The sequence below is a fragment of the Podarcis bocagei genome (assembly GCF_964188305.1).
Source record: "Podarcis bocagei genome assembly, chromosome: 4".
Taxonomy (NCBI): Eukaryota; Metazoa; Chordata; class Lepidosauria; order Squamata; family Lacertidae; genus Podarcis; species Podarcis bocagei.
This window is the reverse complement of record NC_138128.1, coordinates 90,121,351-90,139,511: the sequence shown is the minus strand read 5'-3', so window position 1 is coordinate 90,139,511 and position 18,161 is coordinate 90,121,351. Positions and strand designations below refer to the sequence as shown.

The following is an 18,161-nucleotide window of genomic DNA, read 5'->3' as shown; positions in this document are numbered from 1 at the left end:
CACCTAAACATTAGGAAGAACTTCCTGACAGTAAGAGCTGTTCGACAGTGGAATTTGCTGCCAAGGAGTGTGGTGGAGTCTCCTACTTTGGAGGTCTTTAAGCAGAGGCTTGACAACCATATGTCAGGAGTGCTCTGATGGTGTTTCCTGCTTGGCAGGGGGTTGGACTCGATGGCCCTTGTGGTCTCTTCCAACTCTAGGATTCTATGATTCTATGATTCAGAGCAAGGATCTTGGAGAAAAACAGATCTCCAAGATAAGTCACAGAACATGGGGGGGGGGCGGAGGGAACACACAACATACCACACCACGTATATGTTTTAAATTATTGCACATTCATTGTATATATTACATGTATAAAATATTCAGAATGGTCCTTTCGAAAGTATATACAGGTCAACTCAATTCAATTTAGCTCCACTAAACATAAAGCAGCAAATGGGAAGAGAGGAACTTCCAATTCACCAAGTTCCCCTTTGTATTATTATTATTTTTTAAGAGATACCATAGGGGCTTTCTAGATGATGTCATTTTTCATTTTTGTTTCGAGGGTGTGAAACAATTACGCAAGCTGCAGTTCGGGCGTCACATGGGATTCAGACCTATTCCCCCCCCCCACCGTGATGCTGCAAGCTCTGCGTCTTTGCTTTGGACAGTAGGTACTTCCCCACTATAACACGTAAGCACAGGCTCATCCATGCAGCCCTTTAAATATTGTTTTCACATGGCAAACTTCAAGTCCTCATTCCCCAGCAACAGCTTGCTGCGTCGGGAGTCTTTTTCGTTTCCTTGTTCCTTTTTCAATTTCCACAGTGTCTCCATCTCCGCTCCCTATAGCACACACGTTTCCCAACTCCAAAGCAGCGATCTTCCATTGCGTAGGACAGGATATCACACTCCAGCTAGCATGGGGTATCAGGTTAACAGGAGCAGGGGGGGAGGTATGCAACTGGAATAATTTGGTGGGATTTATCACTTTGGTCTTGTCTCGAGATAGTATGTCATAAGAAAGTGAAGCTTTTCTGCCTGGTGCTTTCATCTACTTGTTCAAAAGAGGAGTGCGAGGAAGTAGCAAAAAATGTTCCCAAAATCTTGCTTTTATCATTACCTAGGAATCAAGGCCAATTCGTCTGTTACAAGAACAGTGGTGTTAAAACTCTCATGTGGCTCCTTTTCATGGCATTCCAATGTTGTTACAAAGAGGATCTTGGAGAAAGGAGCAATAACATAACTGCAGACACATGCCAGATATTTAAAAGCGCATTCGACACACATTTAAAGCACATGAGTCGCCACGAAAGTATAGTTTCACCCTTACAGTGCTGCAGTTCCCAGCAGCCTTGACAACTGCACTTCGTGGAAAGCTATGTGCTTTCAACGTTTGTTGAATATGCTTTAAATGTGTGGCACAGATTGACCAGAAACACACAGCTCTTACAATGTAAGAACTCAGCCGTGCGTTTCAGGCACACGTTCTGTGAACCAGCTTCTGGGAAGTTTTGAACGCCGTCTAGCTGAGCGCTCCAAAGATTCTAAGGCACACATCTTTGGGACTTGCGTCCCACATTCCACACATAAATCTTTAGAATGTACACAGGGCAAAGTAACATGAGACACAGACCTGAGAAACCCTGCCTGAATAATCAAGAGTAGTACAAAAGGAACCCTGTGAGAGAACACAGATTTCAGAAACACTGAAATTCCTGAACAAAACACTGCTGAGCATGTTAAAGGCATTTCGGTATGGAGTAAAGCACTAGGCGAACCACAGTCTTGTCTTGTTCCACAAGATAAGGGTGCAGAATCTGACAAACTTTTGCGACGGCTTGGAACGCACCAGTTTGTTTCCCTAGGTCCGAGGACTTTCCAGGTCTCTGCTGGGAACAAAACAAGTATCCCAAAGTCCTTACAGTTTAAGAACTGCATTTTCAGGGATGGGGAGCATAGCGAAGAAAACCAGGAGAGTAGTCCCCGTTGAGCTTTTTGGAGGCAACAACCGTTGCTAGCACCTAGAACAGGGAGAGGATGACATCTCTAAGGAAGCTACGTGGAAGATTTGGGTTTCCCAAGACTTCTCCTATGTGGGACAGCACCACCAGGGCTGTCGACTTGCGCTGCAAAGGATCCTTCCGGTGAGATTTAGTAATGAGGTCCAGAGCTAAAGCGCTGCATTTCTAATCGGAGACACTCTGGACTTGCCCAAGACTTCTTTGATAAGCAATCGGGCACCAACTCAGCTGGGACTTTTTTCAAGGAACATAAAATAAAGCCTCTTGTAATTATTGCTCACTGCTAATCTTCTTGCTCTTGTAAACAGAACCGCACCAAGTTGGCAAAAAGCAACAACTCACGCAGCAAATACTTTTGGTCCTGAAGAAATTAAGGCCACTTTAAAAGAGGACTTCTTGGATGAAAGGAGCACGTTTTACAGGGACAGCTCACATCTGATTCCTAGCCCCAGGTTAAAAAAAAAAAAGTCCATGTCTGCTGTGGGTCTGAAATCCAGGTCTCCTCAACCCAGGTACTAAGCTGCAGGTGCCAAAAAGGTGTGATGTGCCACCCAAAATGAAATCTGTCTTACTCTCTTCAAATGGCAACAGGTACCCCACCTATACCTCTCAGTATTGCCGTTTGTCATCCTCTCCCTCCTCTTGTGCCCATTGGAAGGAGAGTCTTTGATCCAAGGATACAGAAATCTTGCTCCATAAAGGCCACTGGTGATACTGGAATGTGGCTACGCCTTCAGAGCAAAATACCCAGGGCACTGTTAGTGTGGCACATAGGCAAAATAAATACAAGAGGTGATTCTTAAGGCAATATTCTGTCTTTTCTCCCTTTTTTGGTATCGTTGGAAGTCCCACAGTAAGCACAGCTCGTCCCGGCTCTTGCGAGGAACCGGTTTCCTAGCCGTCCCTTCCCATCATGGCCATGTTCTCCAAATGGGTGTGAACATGTGACATGCTGGGCGTGCTGCTATCCACTTTGAAGCTTTTGGGAGTCCGCCTGGCTTTCAGGAGAACCAGAAAGGTGTCGGTGGAGATGGCTCCAAATTCAGCCGTGAAGGTGCCGTAGAAGACGAGGACGTTTATGATGAACATCCATTCGCAGAGGGCGGCTAGGTGTTGCAGGACGAAACTCTGCTGGATGAAAAATACGCCACATGGGGGTGCTGAAGTCAAGGCAAACAAGCTGTGGGAAGGATCTCACCAGAAACAGGACAAGGCGGGGCCTAACTGGCTTAGTAAAATTAGTGGTGGTAGGCTCCCATCAGCTGAGTCCAGAATCGTCAGCTTGGTAACAGCTGGCTTTGAGTAGTCCACGCAAGTGCAAAACCGGCATATATACACCTGTAACAGCCTCGTCAAACACTTAAGCATCTTAAGACAAGAAAGATCTATTCCGAATGCTACTCTAAGCAGCTTTACCTGTTTGGGGTGGTTTTTTCCCCCTGAACTTCAGCAGACTCACTAATTTTACAGAAAGTGAAGAGTTCAAACGGGGGCCTGCAAGCACCGCCTGTGAAAATCCCCAGCCGTTTATTGTAGCCGTTCCTTATGATCTCAGTCTCATAAAACCTTATTTGAACTGAGCTGGATTCTTGTCATCAAGTTTCATCGTACTGTAAAAAGCAGGCAAAAACTGCGGCAGCAACTTTAAATGCCGCTATCTGACGTGAAACGTTTTGTTTCCCTTTTGAATGAACTATACTCTCTTTGCTGCTCAGAATTAGCTGTTTCCCCAGCTAATGAATTCTCCTTTTGCAGTATCTCTGGCAATATCAGCCCATTAGGAAGAGGGCAAGCTGAAAAATGGTCTACCTCACCTCATTTAGCCTGTCTCCCAAGCATCGCATCCCAGGTAAAGTCAGGGGCCGGCACAACCACTAGGCAGTGTCGTGACTGCCTCAGGCTGTGGATGAAAGGGAGGAGATGGCAGAAGCAAACCTAGTGCCATTCCTCCTGAGCTGCAGAGCTGTTCTCTGTGCCATAAGCCCTGCTCTGCAGCGGCTGGGGACATTGTCCTATCTCTCACATTGAAGTAAGATTCAACTGCCAATCCAATCAACCTCTTTACATGGGATTGGGAGGGGCGCCATCTTATCCTGAGCCTCAGGCAACAAAATGTCTTGAACCATTTCTGGGCTAAAGGCTGGGGAATACAAAAACACAGTCTTCCATGGCATGGGGGAGTGGAGATCACACACTAACTCAAATAAACATGAAAAAAAAAACTTTTTAAAAAAAGTAAGGCCTTAAACACCATCTTTGTTATTTGTTGGAATGGTCACCCATCACACCTCAAAAGGCTTTGTATGCATATTAACACTCTTGCCTCTTATTTTTTTTACCCATCTCAAGCCCTGGGAAAATCCAGTGCCCTCACATCACATTCATTCCCTCCTCTCGCCCCGGCAACCTACAAGTTAATTATTCGTGGATAGTTTAGAGAGGTGCTGAACTGGAACAACCTAGAACCTGCTACTACACATTTACAGGAAAAGATGTGCCACGTCAAGTGTATTTAGCTACTTATTCCCCACTTTTTAAATATCTACAGCAGGCACCCCCCCAAACTCGGCCCTCCAGATGTTTTGGGACTACAACTCCCATCATCCCTAGCTAACAGGACCAGAAATAGACTGGAAAGAGAAGTTGCTGAATTGCAACTTATTACCAAACTTAAAACCATGGAGAGACCTGGTCTGAATAGAGACATTGGATTCTTCTCTTATTATACATGATAAGGCTATTTTTAGCCATTTCACCCCTTGCTTTTTTCCTGTAAAACCAATTGCAGTCGTTAACAGTCGTCAACAGGTTTACCACACCCATTTCCACCACCCTTCTGAGTATTACCCCTCCCCACCCACTCACCAACAGTCGCCCAAAACAACCGATATTGATAGGGTTATCATCTTGGGAGCAAAAAGATCCATTTTTAGGGAGACTTTTTCTTTTGGCAAAATGTGGCTGCAAGTTGGAAATTGGAGGTGGACAAAGGCTTCTTAACTTCCACATTGTAGGCTCTTTTCCAGGGACAAATCCCCCCCCCCCGCCATTTATCCCTCGGCCAGGGGAAACAATGAGATGCACATTGGTTTTCTCCAGTGGGGCTAAAAGTGGCTAGAATGCAGTTTTCAGCTGCAAAACAGCCCAAGAGGAAAATATTAAGAAGCCCCTCCGCACCGGCCTCTTTCAAATTGCTCTCTCGTCAGCTGGTGTTCTGCGAAAACAATAACAACCCCTAAAAAGCAGCAACGAACTCTGCTAACATGTGATTTCACCTTCTGAGGAAAGAAGGATTTCTAATGCATCTTCCCATACAACCCCCCCACCCCACCCACCCCCCGGGGTAGGATGCCTTCTGTCTTGAGCAACCCTGATAAAACCTTATTTCGCCTTTGTTTATTTAAATCTCCCAAGGCAGGCACCTTGTAACTTTCCAGGGAGGTTTAGGGTAATATTTAGCCCAAACCTCTTGCTCTCTGCACATTCCATCTACTGCTCCTTGTCCTTTCCTCAGAAATGCCTCAAGTCCAGTACTTCCTGGCCCCTCTTTCTTCTCCCAGCCAACCAATTCCTCCCCCCGCCCCGCCGACCCCTATAGCAGGCACTATGAAGCTTTCACGCTGCAAGGAGCTGGAGTGTGGACTCTAGAAGGAACCTATTATTAAGTCCATCGCAGAACTGCCCACCCTTTCCAGCATGAGTCTTCCAGGGCCCAAATGGAAGAGTCGCTGGAGGTTCATGGCAGTTTCTTTCACCCATTTAAAGGTAAAGGTAAAGGGACCCCTGACCATTAGGTCCAGTCGTGACTGACTCTGGGGTTGCGGCGCTCATCTCACTTTATTGGCTAAGGAAGCCGGCGTACAGCTTCCGGGTCATGTGGCCAACATGACTAAGCTGCTTCTGGCAAAACAGAGCAGCTCACGGAAACACCATTTACCTTCCCGCTGGAGTGGTACCTATTTATCTACTTGTACTTTGATGTGCTTTCGAACTGCTAGGTTGGCAGGAGCAGGGATTGAGCAACGGGAGCTCACCCCGTCACGGGGATTCGAACCGCCAACCTTCTGATCAGCAAGTCCTAGGCTCTGTGGCTTAACCCACAGCGCTACCCACGTCCCATTTACATTTCGTAAAAATTCAACCACAGCACCTCCTCAATTGCACTAGGACCTCAGCAGTAGGGGTGGGGTGGGGTGGGGCAGGATATCACCTATTCATTCTGCTCCATTTTCTCGATGTGACTCTGACCCCTGCAATTTAGGGGAAGCGCATGGCTCTTCCCAAAGAGATGTAGCTGTGAGTCAACGTTTACATGATTTAATACGCACTCTGGCCCTTCTATTTCCAGAACCCAAATGCATTAAGGGCCCTATTTATAGCCAGGCAGACCTCGCTCCAGTCTCTGCCTCGGCTCGCCTGGCCAAACTCTAATTCAATCTGATCCATCACTCCTATTTGCCTCTGGATACATCTATTCCACACACCCCTCCCCAAAAAAACCCAACCACATTGATGCAGAAAGGATACTGAAGATGAGGGTGATGAAAGCCAGGGCTGCCAGGATGCTGCGCAGATGCCCAGTCCAGTAATGTCCTCTGGATTTTGCCATGCGGTACGTTAGGATGGACTGAAGGAATATGAAAAGCATGCTGGTAGGGAACGCCACACCTGCCCCGATGTAGTGCAGAACTTTAGCATGGTCCACCTAGGAGAAAGAAGCAGCGCCTGATTAGGAATCCAAAACACACAGTCACAGAACAGTAGGGACCCCAATGGTCATCTAACCCATGGGTAGGCAAACTAAGGCCCGGGGGCCGGATCCGGCCCAATCACCTTCTAAATCCGGCCCATGGACGGTCCGGGAATCAGCGTGTTTTTACATGAGTAGAATGTGCCTTTTTATTTAAAATGCATCTCTGGGTTATTTGTGGGGCATAGGAATTCGTTCATTATTTTTTTCCAAAATATAGTCCGCCCGCCCCACAAGGTCTGAGGGACAGTGGGCCGGCCCCCTGCTGAAAAAGTGTGCTGACCCCATATCTAACCCAACCCCCTGTAATGCAGGAATCTGTTGGCCCAATGTGGGGCTCGAACCCACAACCCTAAGATGAAGAGTCTCATGCTCTACTGACGGAGCTATCCCAGCAGTACACAACCAATTAGGTTGCCCGGTCTACACGTGCAGGAGAATGAGAATGTTTCTCTGGTTCCATTTTTTGCAGCCAGTTGCTATAGAGAGCTTGTTGCCAGGATGATTTGCAGGGGTCGGGCCTTGGCAGATCCAGCTCCTTCGGCTTTGAACAGACATCCCTCCACGCCCATTAAGAATAGTCAGAGGCAGGAAGAGAAAGACAGACACTGCAATAAAGCATCAGCTGCTTAGGCAGCCCCATCCTCCCTCTCCTCTCTTCACAGAGACACAGCAAACATCCAAAGCACGACTGCCAAACGAAGGGAAAGTAAACACAAGGACACAGTTAATATGCCTGGCCTCTCTGGGTGCAGCAGGTTCCCATTGCCCCCAGGTCAGCTACCAGGCCTCTCAGCAACTGACAAAAGGAAAAGAAAGCGCTTGGCCAGGCTGCTGGAGGAAGCCAAGTGTCACAAAATGCTGGGAAACTTTGAGTGCAAGTGTAAGGTAAAGGAAAAGGGACCCCTGACCATTAGGTCCAGTCGTGACCAACTCTGGGGTTGCGGCGCTCATCTCGCTTTATTGGCCGAGGGAGCCGGCGTACAGCTTCCGGGTCATGTGGCCAGCATGACTAAGCCGCTTCTGGCGAACCAGAGCAGCGCACGGAAACACCGTTTACCTTCCTGCTGGAGTGGTACCTATTTATCTACTTGCACTTTGAGGTGCTTTCGAACTGCTAGGTTGGCAGGAGCAGGAACCGAGCAACGGGAGCTCACCCCGTCGTGGGGATTCGAACTGCCGACCTTCTGATTGGCAAGTCCTAGGCTCTGTGGTTTAACCCACAGCGCCACCTGTGTCCCTTGAGTGCAAGTGTAGAAAATGCCTAAAAACACCTACATCAGGTTCTAGAGACATCATCTGCAGACACCCAGGGACGTCTAGGGACACTCTTTTAACATTTCGTCTCCCAGTCAATTCCTACTAGGGATTCTCTATGCCAGGGGCGTAGCGTGGGGGAGGGGCCCTGCCGGGACGATTGCCCCAGGCACATTTTTCGGGGGGGGGGAGGCGTGTGGCTCATGTCGCCCTCTCCGAGCCAGCCCTGTGACACTTTGCAAAGCTCTGGGAGGGCAGCATAAGAAGGATGCCACGCGCCCTTCGATCCCAGCCTTGTCATCGAGGGGCTGGGGTTGAAGGGCACATGGCTGGTGCATCCTCACACTGCCCTCCCCAGGTCCCAGCCTAGTGGGCTGGTGTTGCTCTGGTGGCACCGGCGATGAGGACTGGGCTGGCACACGGCAGGCTCTGTTTGCCCTCTGCGCCCTGGGCGCCATGAAAACACGCTCTGCAACTGCTCTGTCGCCCTAGCTTGTTTAAGCTCATGTGAAACCGCTAAAGCAGTCATGGGCATCATTAAGCTCTAGGGGAGTGAGCAGCCACAGATACGGGGGGGGGGGTGTCTATCAAGAACAGCTGATTTTGTGCCAGAAGAGGAACTGCAATTGTGTAAGCCGGGGTGGCCAACTCCCGAGAGACTGCGATCTACTTTCAGAATTAAAATCTGGCAATGATCTCCCCTGTTTTGGGGGGGTTCAGGTCAAAGTTGTTGAATTTTTAGGGAGGAGAAAAGCCCCATTTTTATACATATACTTTCTTAGGGGGAAAGTTCCATGGGGGGGGGGTTAAAAGCAAGGGTCAAAGGGAAAAAGTCACTCACAATAATATCGCTTTGAATGAAAACAGCCATAGAGAGAAAGCTCCGTCTTCCCTTCCACTGATCAGACAATAGTGGAGGGCGAGGGGATGGGGCAGGAGTCAGTTTCAATGACACTGAGGAAAGGGAGCCAGAAATCGACCCGCGATCTACCAAAACCTCATGGGGATCTACCAGTAGATTACGATCGACCTATTGGACATCCCTGGTGTAAGCCACAGTGTCAAACTAAACCGGAAGAGGGGGCTCTATCTCCGGAGACCCTTTGCTTTCTAACAAAGCAACTCCAAATCCCTCTCCCCCCACGTCCAAACATGCTACTAGCTACAGACAGGAAAACTTTTGGGTTTGCTTTCTTAAAGCCCACAAATTTCCCCCTCCAAAGCTTATCAGAGATTGAGGAGGGTTTTGAAACTGGGGCCAGGGGCGAAAGGTTAACCCCCCTCCCCTGACTTCAATCCCAAATGTCCTCACATATTTTTCAGGGGGGGACGGGTGTTAGGAGATCCAAACACAAAGCTTCCACTTCATATCTAGTCTGACCCACAATGGTTTGATTCAGGCCATGTGGTTCAGAGCCAATGGGGCTGCGGCTACCTACAAAAGAGGGAGTTTGGGCAGGGCAGCCCAATGAAAAGTTCCATTCAGCGTCTTGCAGCGGTGAAAAAGGCAAATGCAATATGAGGAATTATGAGAAAAGGAACTAAAAATATAGTAGCAAATATAGCCAGGCCGCTAAATAAATTTACAAGACACCTGCAGCCAAATAATTGGTTGGCAGGTTTAAATATATGTGACATGCAGCTTCCCACACTGCTCCTTGACTTTTATTGCACCCTTAAAATTACCAGGTCACAATGCGGCAGTGAGAGAAAATGCCACAGGTGGAAGAATTCTCCTTTTCCATGACTATTAAAAGCAGAGGAACTCTGCCAATGTCTGACACTAGAGTTAACCATGCTATGATGGCTTCCTTCTCCACGGATCCTAGTGTCAATAATGACACTCCTATCCCTAGGCTCAACACTAGTGAAGTTTTGCCACATATACGTGGAGTTTGCAGCCAAACCACAAATGCATGTTTTGCTAGACAAACACGGGGTTACTACACAGAGAGTTCTTGAACTTCCTAGAGAGGGCCTTCTGTGAGGTCACTTCCCCTGCCTGCTTGGGGAGGGAATTCGGTAACAAAGGAGATGACCTTTGATACTTTCTCCTGCCTCTGAGGAGACTCTCTCTCCACCATGCTTCCAAAATGATCAGACGTGTCTAGGCACTCCAGACACACACAGTCAATTTTCAAGCCAACTTTTTATAATTTGTACCTGAGAAGTTTTCTTACTTGTGTTCTATTTGCTGCCTGCATTGAAATGTAAGTAAGCCTTTTTTGTTTATCTTACTAAAAACGTGTGGTTCATTCTCTGCAACGGGGGTGAAGAGGGGGCGGTCAGCAGGCCACAGATAAAAGGGATTAAAAGGTGTAATTGTGTAATTTCTAAACCTTAGTAAGTCACAAAACATATAAGTGTTTTACCCTGCTAAACAGTTTCACGGGCTGCTTACTTTTGTATTTCTCCCACCACGTGGATAAAGTTTTAATTTTAATCTACAGATTTAATCCGCAATCTATCTCCTGAACTATAGACATGCCACTTGAATTTAACATTTCACCCCACTCACTCTGTGATAGCACAACATAGTAATTATCTAAAAATAACATAAAATATCTCTACAATGCTCATATAAGCATAAGATGACTAGGTAATCAAGGCCACTGTTGTGTGATACTCAAAAGCAGAGCATCCTAGATAAGAGATATGCATTCTCCTCTTTAAACTCAAACTGCCCTCTCCTATCTTAAGGCTTTATATCAGAGACTGAAAGTTTGTGTATCTTCAGACGTTCTGAGACTACAACCCTCAACATTCCCAGCCAGCATGGCCAATGGGCAGGGGTGATAAAAGTTACAATCAAACAACACCTGGAAGGCCACAGAGTCCCTACCACACTTTACACAAACGGAGGAGTCAGTCGTCTTACCTGGAAGTTGCCCACCATAATGAGGCCAGCTGCACAGATCCAGCCTAAAGCCAGCCCCAAAGTGTTGAGAAGGGAAGAGCCGTAATGTTCTATAACGTGCGCATATCTCAGCAGGCCAACCAGCATCACTAGGAAAAGGAAGCAAGAATCAGCCTCAACCACTGCCTGAAAAGCCTCTACCTAACTTGTACACAAGACCGGCATTTCTGCCCCCACCGTAAGCCAGAAAAAGAGCAAGAACGTTGATGCCCCACCAAATGAGTTCTTGCAACTCATATGAAATATAAAGGTAAAGGGACCCCTGACCATTAGGTCCATCGTGACCGACTCTAGGGTTGCGGCGCTCATCTCGCTTTATTGGCTGTGGCCAGCATGACTAAGCCGCTTCTGGCGAACCAGAGCAGCACACGGAAATGCCGTTTACCTTTCCGCCAGAGCGATACCTATTTATCTACTTGCACTTTGACGTGCTTTCGAACTGCTAGGTTGGCAGGAGCTGGGACCGAGCAACGGGAACTCACCCCGTTGAGGGGATTCAAACCGCCGACCTTCTGATCGGCATGTCCTAGGCTCTGTGGTTTAACCCACAGCGCCACCCGCGTCCCTAAATATAAAGGTAAAGGGACCCCTGACCATTAGGTCCAGTTGTCATACGAAATATATGAGGCAGCTAATGGCTAAAAATCTCTTTTTTCATTTAAGAGAAAAGATATTCCTAGCCTTTGGCTTATCTATCTATCATCTATCTATCTATCTATCTGTTACGGAAAAATCTGGGTGCGAGGCTACTCTGCCACCCAGCTCGTCGGACTAGGTCCGCGGGTCCCTGCGGAAGAAAATGAGCTCAGCCGGACAGGAGCAAACTGTAGAAGATCCAAGTTTATTGCGCAACAGGTTCAAGGCGAGATTGAACAGCGAGAAAGGGGTGACATGAATTTTTGAAATTTCCCTCCATGTCCCAGAATACAGTGCAAAATACATCCCAGTTACATCATGAATACATTAAGAAGAGGTTGGGTTACACAGATTACATCACAAATACATTAGGAAGAGGTTGGGTTACACCAGATTAACATATGGAGGAGGGAGGGGGGAATATGCAGAGCTGGAGATATGTGCAGATAAGCACATCCTGAGAAGACAATGGTCCATGTATGCATAGTCTGTCACCTGGCATCGCCCGGTGGAAGGGCTTGGCAGAGCGATTTGACCGGATTAGGGTCTTGACACCTTGCTTGAGGGATTATGGAGGACAGGGGAGGTGTCATGGGGTCCTAGAGAAATTGAGCAAATTGGCACGTTGATTATCTATGAATTTTATAGATTTTAGTCCCTTTTGACATTGACAATTGGAAATAAATGGATATATTGTAGCGAAGAAGGAGGTGAAGAAGACATGCCCCCCGCTTCCGTATCACTATCTATCTATTTCAAAGCATGCCAACACCACCAGCAAAACAGCTACAGTATTCAGGGCCCAAAATCTCAGCTAAAGCATCCATGACAGATGACCACCCAACCTCTGCTTAAAAACCTCCAAGGAAGGAGAGACCACATCCTCCAGAAGGAGACCATTCCACTCCTTCACAATTTCCCATTCTCCCCCCCCCCCTATATTTTGTTCTCTAACACTTCTTTTCTTACATTTCAAACATTTGCTTGGGGACAAACCGACTCACCCATGAATGAGCCCAAGCTGCAGATCAGGCTGAAGAAGCAACTCTCTGGTGGGAATGTACCACACTTGCTGTAGGGGAGAACATTGAGAAGGTATCTGTCAGGGAACTGACATCGGAGCTAGAGGCGGAGGGAAGGCTCTCAAATGATGCTGGAGAAGGGCCCAGCAGGGAGAGAGGCAGCTCCGCAGATGGGGAAGCAAATCAGCGCAACACCAGGGATATAGAGGGGCTGATGGGGGAATCGGCGAGAGGGCTCCAGGACTCTTCACCGGACACCAGCGGGGAGAGCACGGGTCCTCCGCTACCCACGCCCACCCTGCGCAGAAGACTTCCGCGCAGAGAGAGTAGGAGGAGACTGGGTGTCAAACAACTTTTATGTTGGAAAAGATTTAAGAAACGCCCACTGACGGATTCTGCTAGCGACTGAGGCAGCCACGAAGTGAAGGGCTGCCCAGACTGAAAGGTTTAGCAAGGCAACAAAGCCTGGAGAGGCGGCAACTTACGCACGAGGAACCCATACACATTACAGTATCAAAGCATGTTATCTCATAAGACCAGATAAGGAGAACAGTCCCAGGAATTTTGGCACCCCAGTCAAATACTGCATCACATGAGGCCTTAGTACTCACTGTAGCATGAAAACAAAGTTTTCTGTTCAGATTTCCCTGGATCTTATATTCTAGCCTGGAATTTCACTCTGGCCTGGTAAATAAACTCTCAAGAGAACTAAAAGGTCATGTAGTTAGGACAGCTAAGATTATGTTGGAAGATTTAAATAAGGAAGGAGGGGCAATGTACAATTCAGCAGTGTTTAAATTGTAATTAATTTTACTCTTGCATATTATAATCTTTGCATGCAACAGCCACATTATATTTTCCTTTCTCAAAGATTCATTTATTATAATGTGCTGTTAATTGCACTTTGATAATAATAATAATTATTTCTTTATACCCCGCTCTCCCCAGCCAGGACCGGGCTCAGGGCAGCTAACATCAAAGTATGATACATTAAAAGCATAAATCAAACAATTGATTAAAATACAACTTAAAATCAAAATTGGAGCAGAATAAAATCAGATGGCAACCCATGGATTATAACTATAGGGGATGGGAACATTGTATGCTCACCAGGCGCAACCCATCTGTTTGCGCTTACGTCTTTTATAAATATGCTTACGGCTTTTATAAACTGAGCAGCCGGGACCATATTACAACAGTTCAAAAATACCTACATTGGCTCCCAGTGTGTTTCCAACCACAACTCAAAGTGTTGGTGTTGACCTTTAAAGCTCTAAATGACTTTGGACCTGTATACCCGAAGGAACGTCTCCACCCACATCGTTCAGCCCAGAGACTGAGGTCCACCTCTGAAGGTCTTCTGATGGTTCTCTCACTGCAAGGTTACAGGGAACCAGGCAGAGGGCCTTCTCAGTAGTGGCACCCTCCCTGTGGAACGTCGTACCCCCAGATGTCAAAGAAATAAACAATTACACAATTGATCAAAGACATCTGAAGGCAGCGCTGTATCAGGAAGCTTTTAATGTGTGATGTTCTACTGTGCTTTTGTATATTCTGTTGGAAGAAGCCCCGAGTGACTGGGGCAACCTCGTCGAATGGACAGGGAACAAAAAATAAATTTTTATTATAAGCCCCAGCAATCATCTGGTCAAGCAAGCAATAGTACAATTTAAGGACACACTCCAGCCAGGCAAAAGCATGTGAGGAGGATGCAGAGCTGGGCTGGTGAGAAGTTGTGGCCAGGGGAGAGTCCTGAAGGCCAGTTGGATAGGAATGGAGGGCTATATTTGGCCTGAAATTTTGCATCCCTGGTCTGCAAGGCTGCTTCTGAAATCCAGACATCACCCACCAACCTGCCCCAGGGAGCAAGGAATAGCATTCCTTACCTGACAAGAGGGATATGATCCAACGTACAGCAGGAAATAGGGCTATCCAGCTCACAAGATTGATTATAAATCCTGCAAAGGAAAGCAGAGAGCATAACAAGAAGGCTTTGCACCTCTAAACAATTCAAACAATTTTTAAAATCTTCCCCCCAAAGAGGAATAACAGAAGAGTAAGTTTGGGTCCATTCAGAAAGATGCCATCCTGTCTAGAAACGGTCCAAACTCCCCCAAATATCACTTAGCATCAAATTCTATGGGCCACCAGCAAAGAATGACAGGTGCAGTAGATTTCCCAAATACGGAGAATACAAAGAAGAACCAGGAAGCAGCATACTCACCAACTAGATATATATTCCCAGGGACAGATATTCTGCAATGCCACACAACAGCTGGGCAAGCATGGAATTCTGAGAATCCCAATTTTTTGTTTAAAAACGTTATATCTATCCCCATGAAGAATGGCTGTGAAGAGCAGCTCTTTTCATATTTGCAGCCATTGAATGAAGCAGGAGAGCAGCAATATTAGGGACAAGGATGGATTAGGGACTCAAAGACTTCTCAAACATATAAACATAGTCTGAGGCCCGTATCTGCGTGTCCCTCCCAGAGAGGTTCAGAGGGTGGCAACTAGGGAAGCCTTTTCAGTTCATCATTGGTTGATATCCCAAGTGAAGCCTGCCCAGTGCTGACACAGACATTTTTTTCCTGTACCACAAAGGCTTTCCTCTTCACGTGGCCATTTTGATGGAAGCTTGGCGTTTTAAAAACTTGCCTAGATACTGCTCTGTGTTGGGCAAATAACCCCAAGCCTAGTGGACTGGTTTAGAACTCCTGGAAGCTCTAAAAAACAAAACAAACGCTCCTCTTTCCTCGGATGCCTTCTTGGAAATACAGTGGTACCTCGGGTTAAGTACTTAATTCGTTCCGGAGGGCCGTACTTAACCTGAAACTGTTCTTAACCTGAAGCACCACTTTAGCTAATGGGGCCTCCTGCTGCTGCCGCGCCACCGGAGCACGATTTCTGTTCTCATCCTGAAGCAAAGTTCTTAACCTGAAGCACTATTTCTGGGTTAGCGGAGTCTGTAACCTGAAGTGTATGTAACCTGAAGCGTATGTAACCCGAGGTACCACTGTACAGATCAGATGCAGATGAGGGTGGTGTTATGTACTGAAGTTCTCACCCTGGGCCAGCAGGGGGATACTGTAGATAGTTATGCAAATGAAGGATCGAAAGTGACGTTCAGTGATTGGATAGTTTGTATGCAAATGAAGGATCGAAAGTGACGTTCAGTGATTGGCTAGTTACAGAAAATGGTTACTGTTGCATTCTGGTGGAGCTCTATATAAGCAGGCTGACTGAGCTTCTCAGTTCAGTTCTGTTCCAGCTTACAAATAAAGAGCTGCTTTGGAGGAATCGCTGTGTCGTCTGATATGTTCGCCCACAACTTAACAGGTGGGGAACCTCCCTTTCAAAGGCAACAGAGCCAGGCCTTCCTGAGGCTGGTTCTGGAAAGCGGAAGTGAGCCACCAGTTCAACAGACTCCAAATGGCCCAGAGGAGGGGAGAGCTTTCCCTGGAATAGACATGACTCATGCACGGGTTTGGCCAGGGGAGGCAACCATTCCCAGAAATTGCAAGGTGGCTTTGCCCTAAGGGGGAAACCTCAAGGGGGGAGAGGAAACAAAGCCGGACTTGCTGAAACTGGTCTTCCAGTTTCTTGAAAGTCTTTTTCCCCCCATGAAAGAAGCCTCTGTTTCTTTGTCCCATTCACTAATGGGTGCTTTCCTTTATCATTTTGATGGCTGCGGGAATGACCTTACCTTACCAGTTGAGAAGTGGCCGAGGGTAGTGTGTGTTTGTGTTTAAAGGTAAAGGACCCCTGAGAGTTAAGTCCAGTTGCGAACGACTCTGGGGCTGCAGCACTCATCTCGCTTTACTGGCTGAGGGAGCCAGCGTTTGTCCGCAGACAGTTTTTCCGGGTCATGTGGCCAGCATGACTAAGCCGCTTCTGGCGAACCAGAACAGCACACAGAAACACTGTTTACCTTCCCGCCGGAATGGTACCTATTTATCTACTTGCACTTTGACGTGCTTTTGAACTGCTAGGTTGGCAGGAGCTGGGACACAGCAACGGGAGCTCACCCTGTCGTGGGGATTCGAACCACCGACCTTTTGATCGGCAAGCCCAAGGCTCAGTGGTTTACACCACAGCGCCACCCGTGTTTGTGTTTAGTTCCCATTGAACATTTTTCCAGTGCTCTCCAATTCCAGATTACTCCATGGCATCTTCCCCTGGGCTTTAACTGGTAGGGAGGCTGACTACCAAGCCCCCGAGGCATTTGTTGGTTTTGTTTTTAACCTAAGTCTTTCCTGTTTTCTAATCCATCTTTCCACACTGATGTATTTTAAAAGAGAAAAGGACTTCCCTTAAGAAGAATTAACAATGCACATCTGTCAAGAGCACAGCCTCTCCAGCTTCCAGAAAGCCCAGCCAAGGACATCATGGGGTTTTCGGGACAGGAATTCACTGCAGAATGCAGTGGAGAGATGATTTGTAAATGGAAGAAAAACACATCTGCAAAATCCCTTGGCCACATCAAAAGATACATAAACCCTGCACTCCATGCATGAGAATTTCACCAAAGTCCCCTTTGGTAATATAAGAATGCTATTTCTTTTCTTATGAATGGGTGAAGAATGATCGAGGGAAATAAATTTTAAATGCATTAAGAAACAGAAGCAGATTCTCTTTGCATCACATCTAAAGATGAAAAGAGGTGGAAGGAACATTCTTTCATATGTGGTGGACTTGTAAAAGGGTAAACGAGTATTGGGAAATGATCCATAATGAATGGAAAAAATTGTTCAAAAGTACTTTCTAAAAAAAAAAAAACCCAACCCCAGTCCTTCCTGTTGGAGATAATTCAGACTGAAATTTTCAGGTGTCAAAAAAGATTATTTATGTATGCTACTACTGCGGCCTGTGTCTTGTTAGCCCCAAAATGGAAAACTAGCGACGTCCCAACCAAAGAAGAATGGCAACTTGACAGAATATGCACAACTTGCAGACTTAACATATAGAATAAGAGAAGAAGAAGAAATGTTTAAAGAAGATTGGAAAATGTTTATTGAATACAGTGGTGCCTCGCAAGACGAAATTAATCCGTTCCGCGAGCCTCTTCGTCTAGCGGTTTTTTCGTCTTGCGAAGCAACCCTATTAGCGGCTTAGCGGATTAGCGCTATTAGCGGTTTAGCGGCTATTAAAGGCTTAGCGGATTAGCGGCTAAAAGGCTATTAGCGGCTTAGCGGCTTAGAAAAAGGGGGGGAACGAAAAAAAATCGGAACACTTGCAAGACGTTTTCGTCTTGCAAAGCAAGCCCATAGGGAAAATCGTCTTGCGAAGCAACTCAAAAACGGAAAACCCTTTCGTCTAGCGGGTTTTCTGTCTTGCGAGGCGTTCGTCTTGCGGGGCACCACTGTATATGGGAAATAACTGTGCACAGCTGAAAACGCTGGAAGCATTAAGATAAATTCAACAGTGTAAATAAGTTTTGATGGTTGCAATAATGGAATACTGAATGGTATAGTTTTCGTAAAATATGAAGGGATTTATTATATGTACACACAGAGCTTCCCAAGATGACACTGGCACAGCCGAGCCTCCAGCTAGACTTGCTTTCACCC

General features: G+C 46.7%; 1 protein-coding gene across 1 annotated transcript in view; it reads right to left on the bottom strand.

Annotated features, from left to right (window-relative positions):
- Positions 1-18,161, bottom strand: part of NFKB2 (nuclear factor kappa B subunit 2) — an 85,066-nt gene that overhangs the window by 45,750 nt on the left and 21,155 nt on the right. Inside the window, exons 3-5 of the mRNA XM_081191600.1 lie at positions 14,478-14,549; positions 12,574-12,641; positions 10,895-11,022 (exon numbers count right to left, since the gene is read on the bottom strand). Of these exons, the coding sequence (XP_081047726.1) occupies positions 10,895-11,022; positions 12,574-12,641; positions 14,478-14,549 (268 nt within the window). The remainder of the gene's footprint in view (positions 1-10,894; positions 11,023-12,573; positions 12,642-14,477; positions 14,550-18,161) is intronic.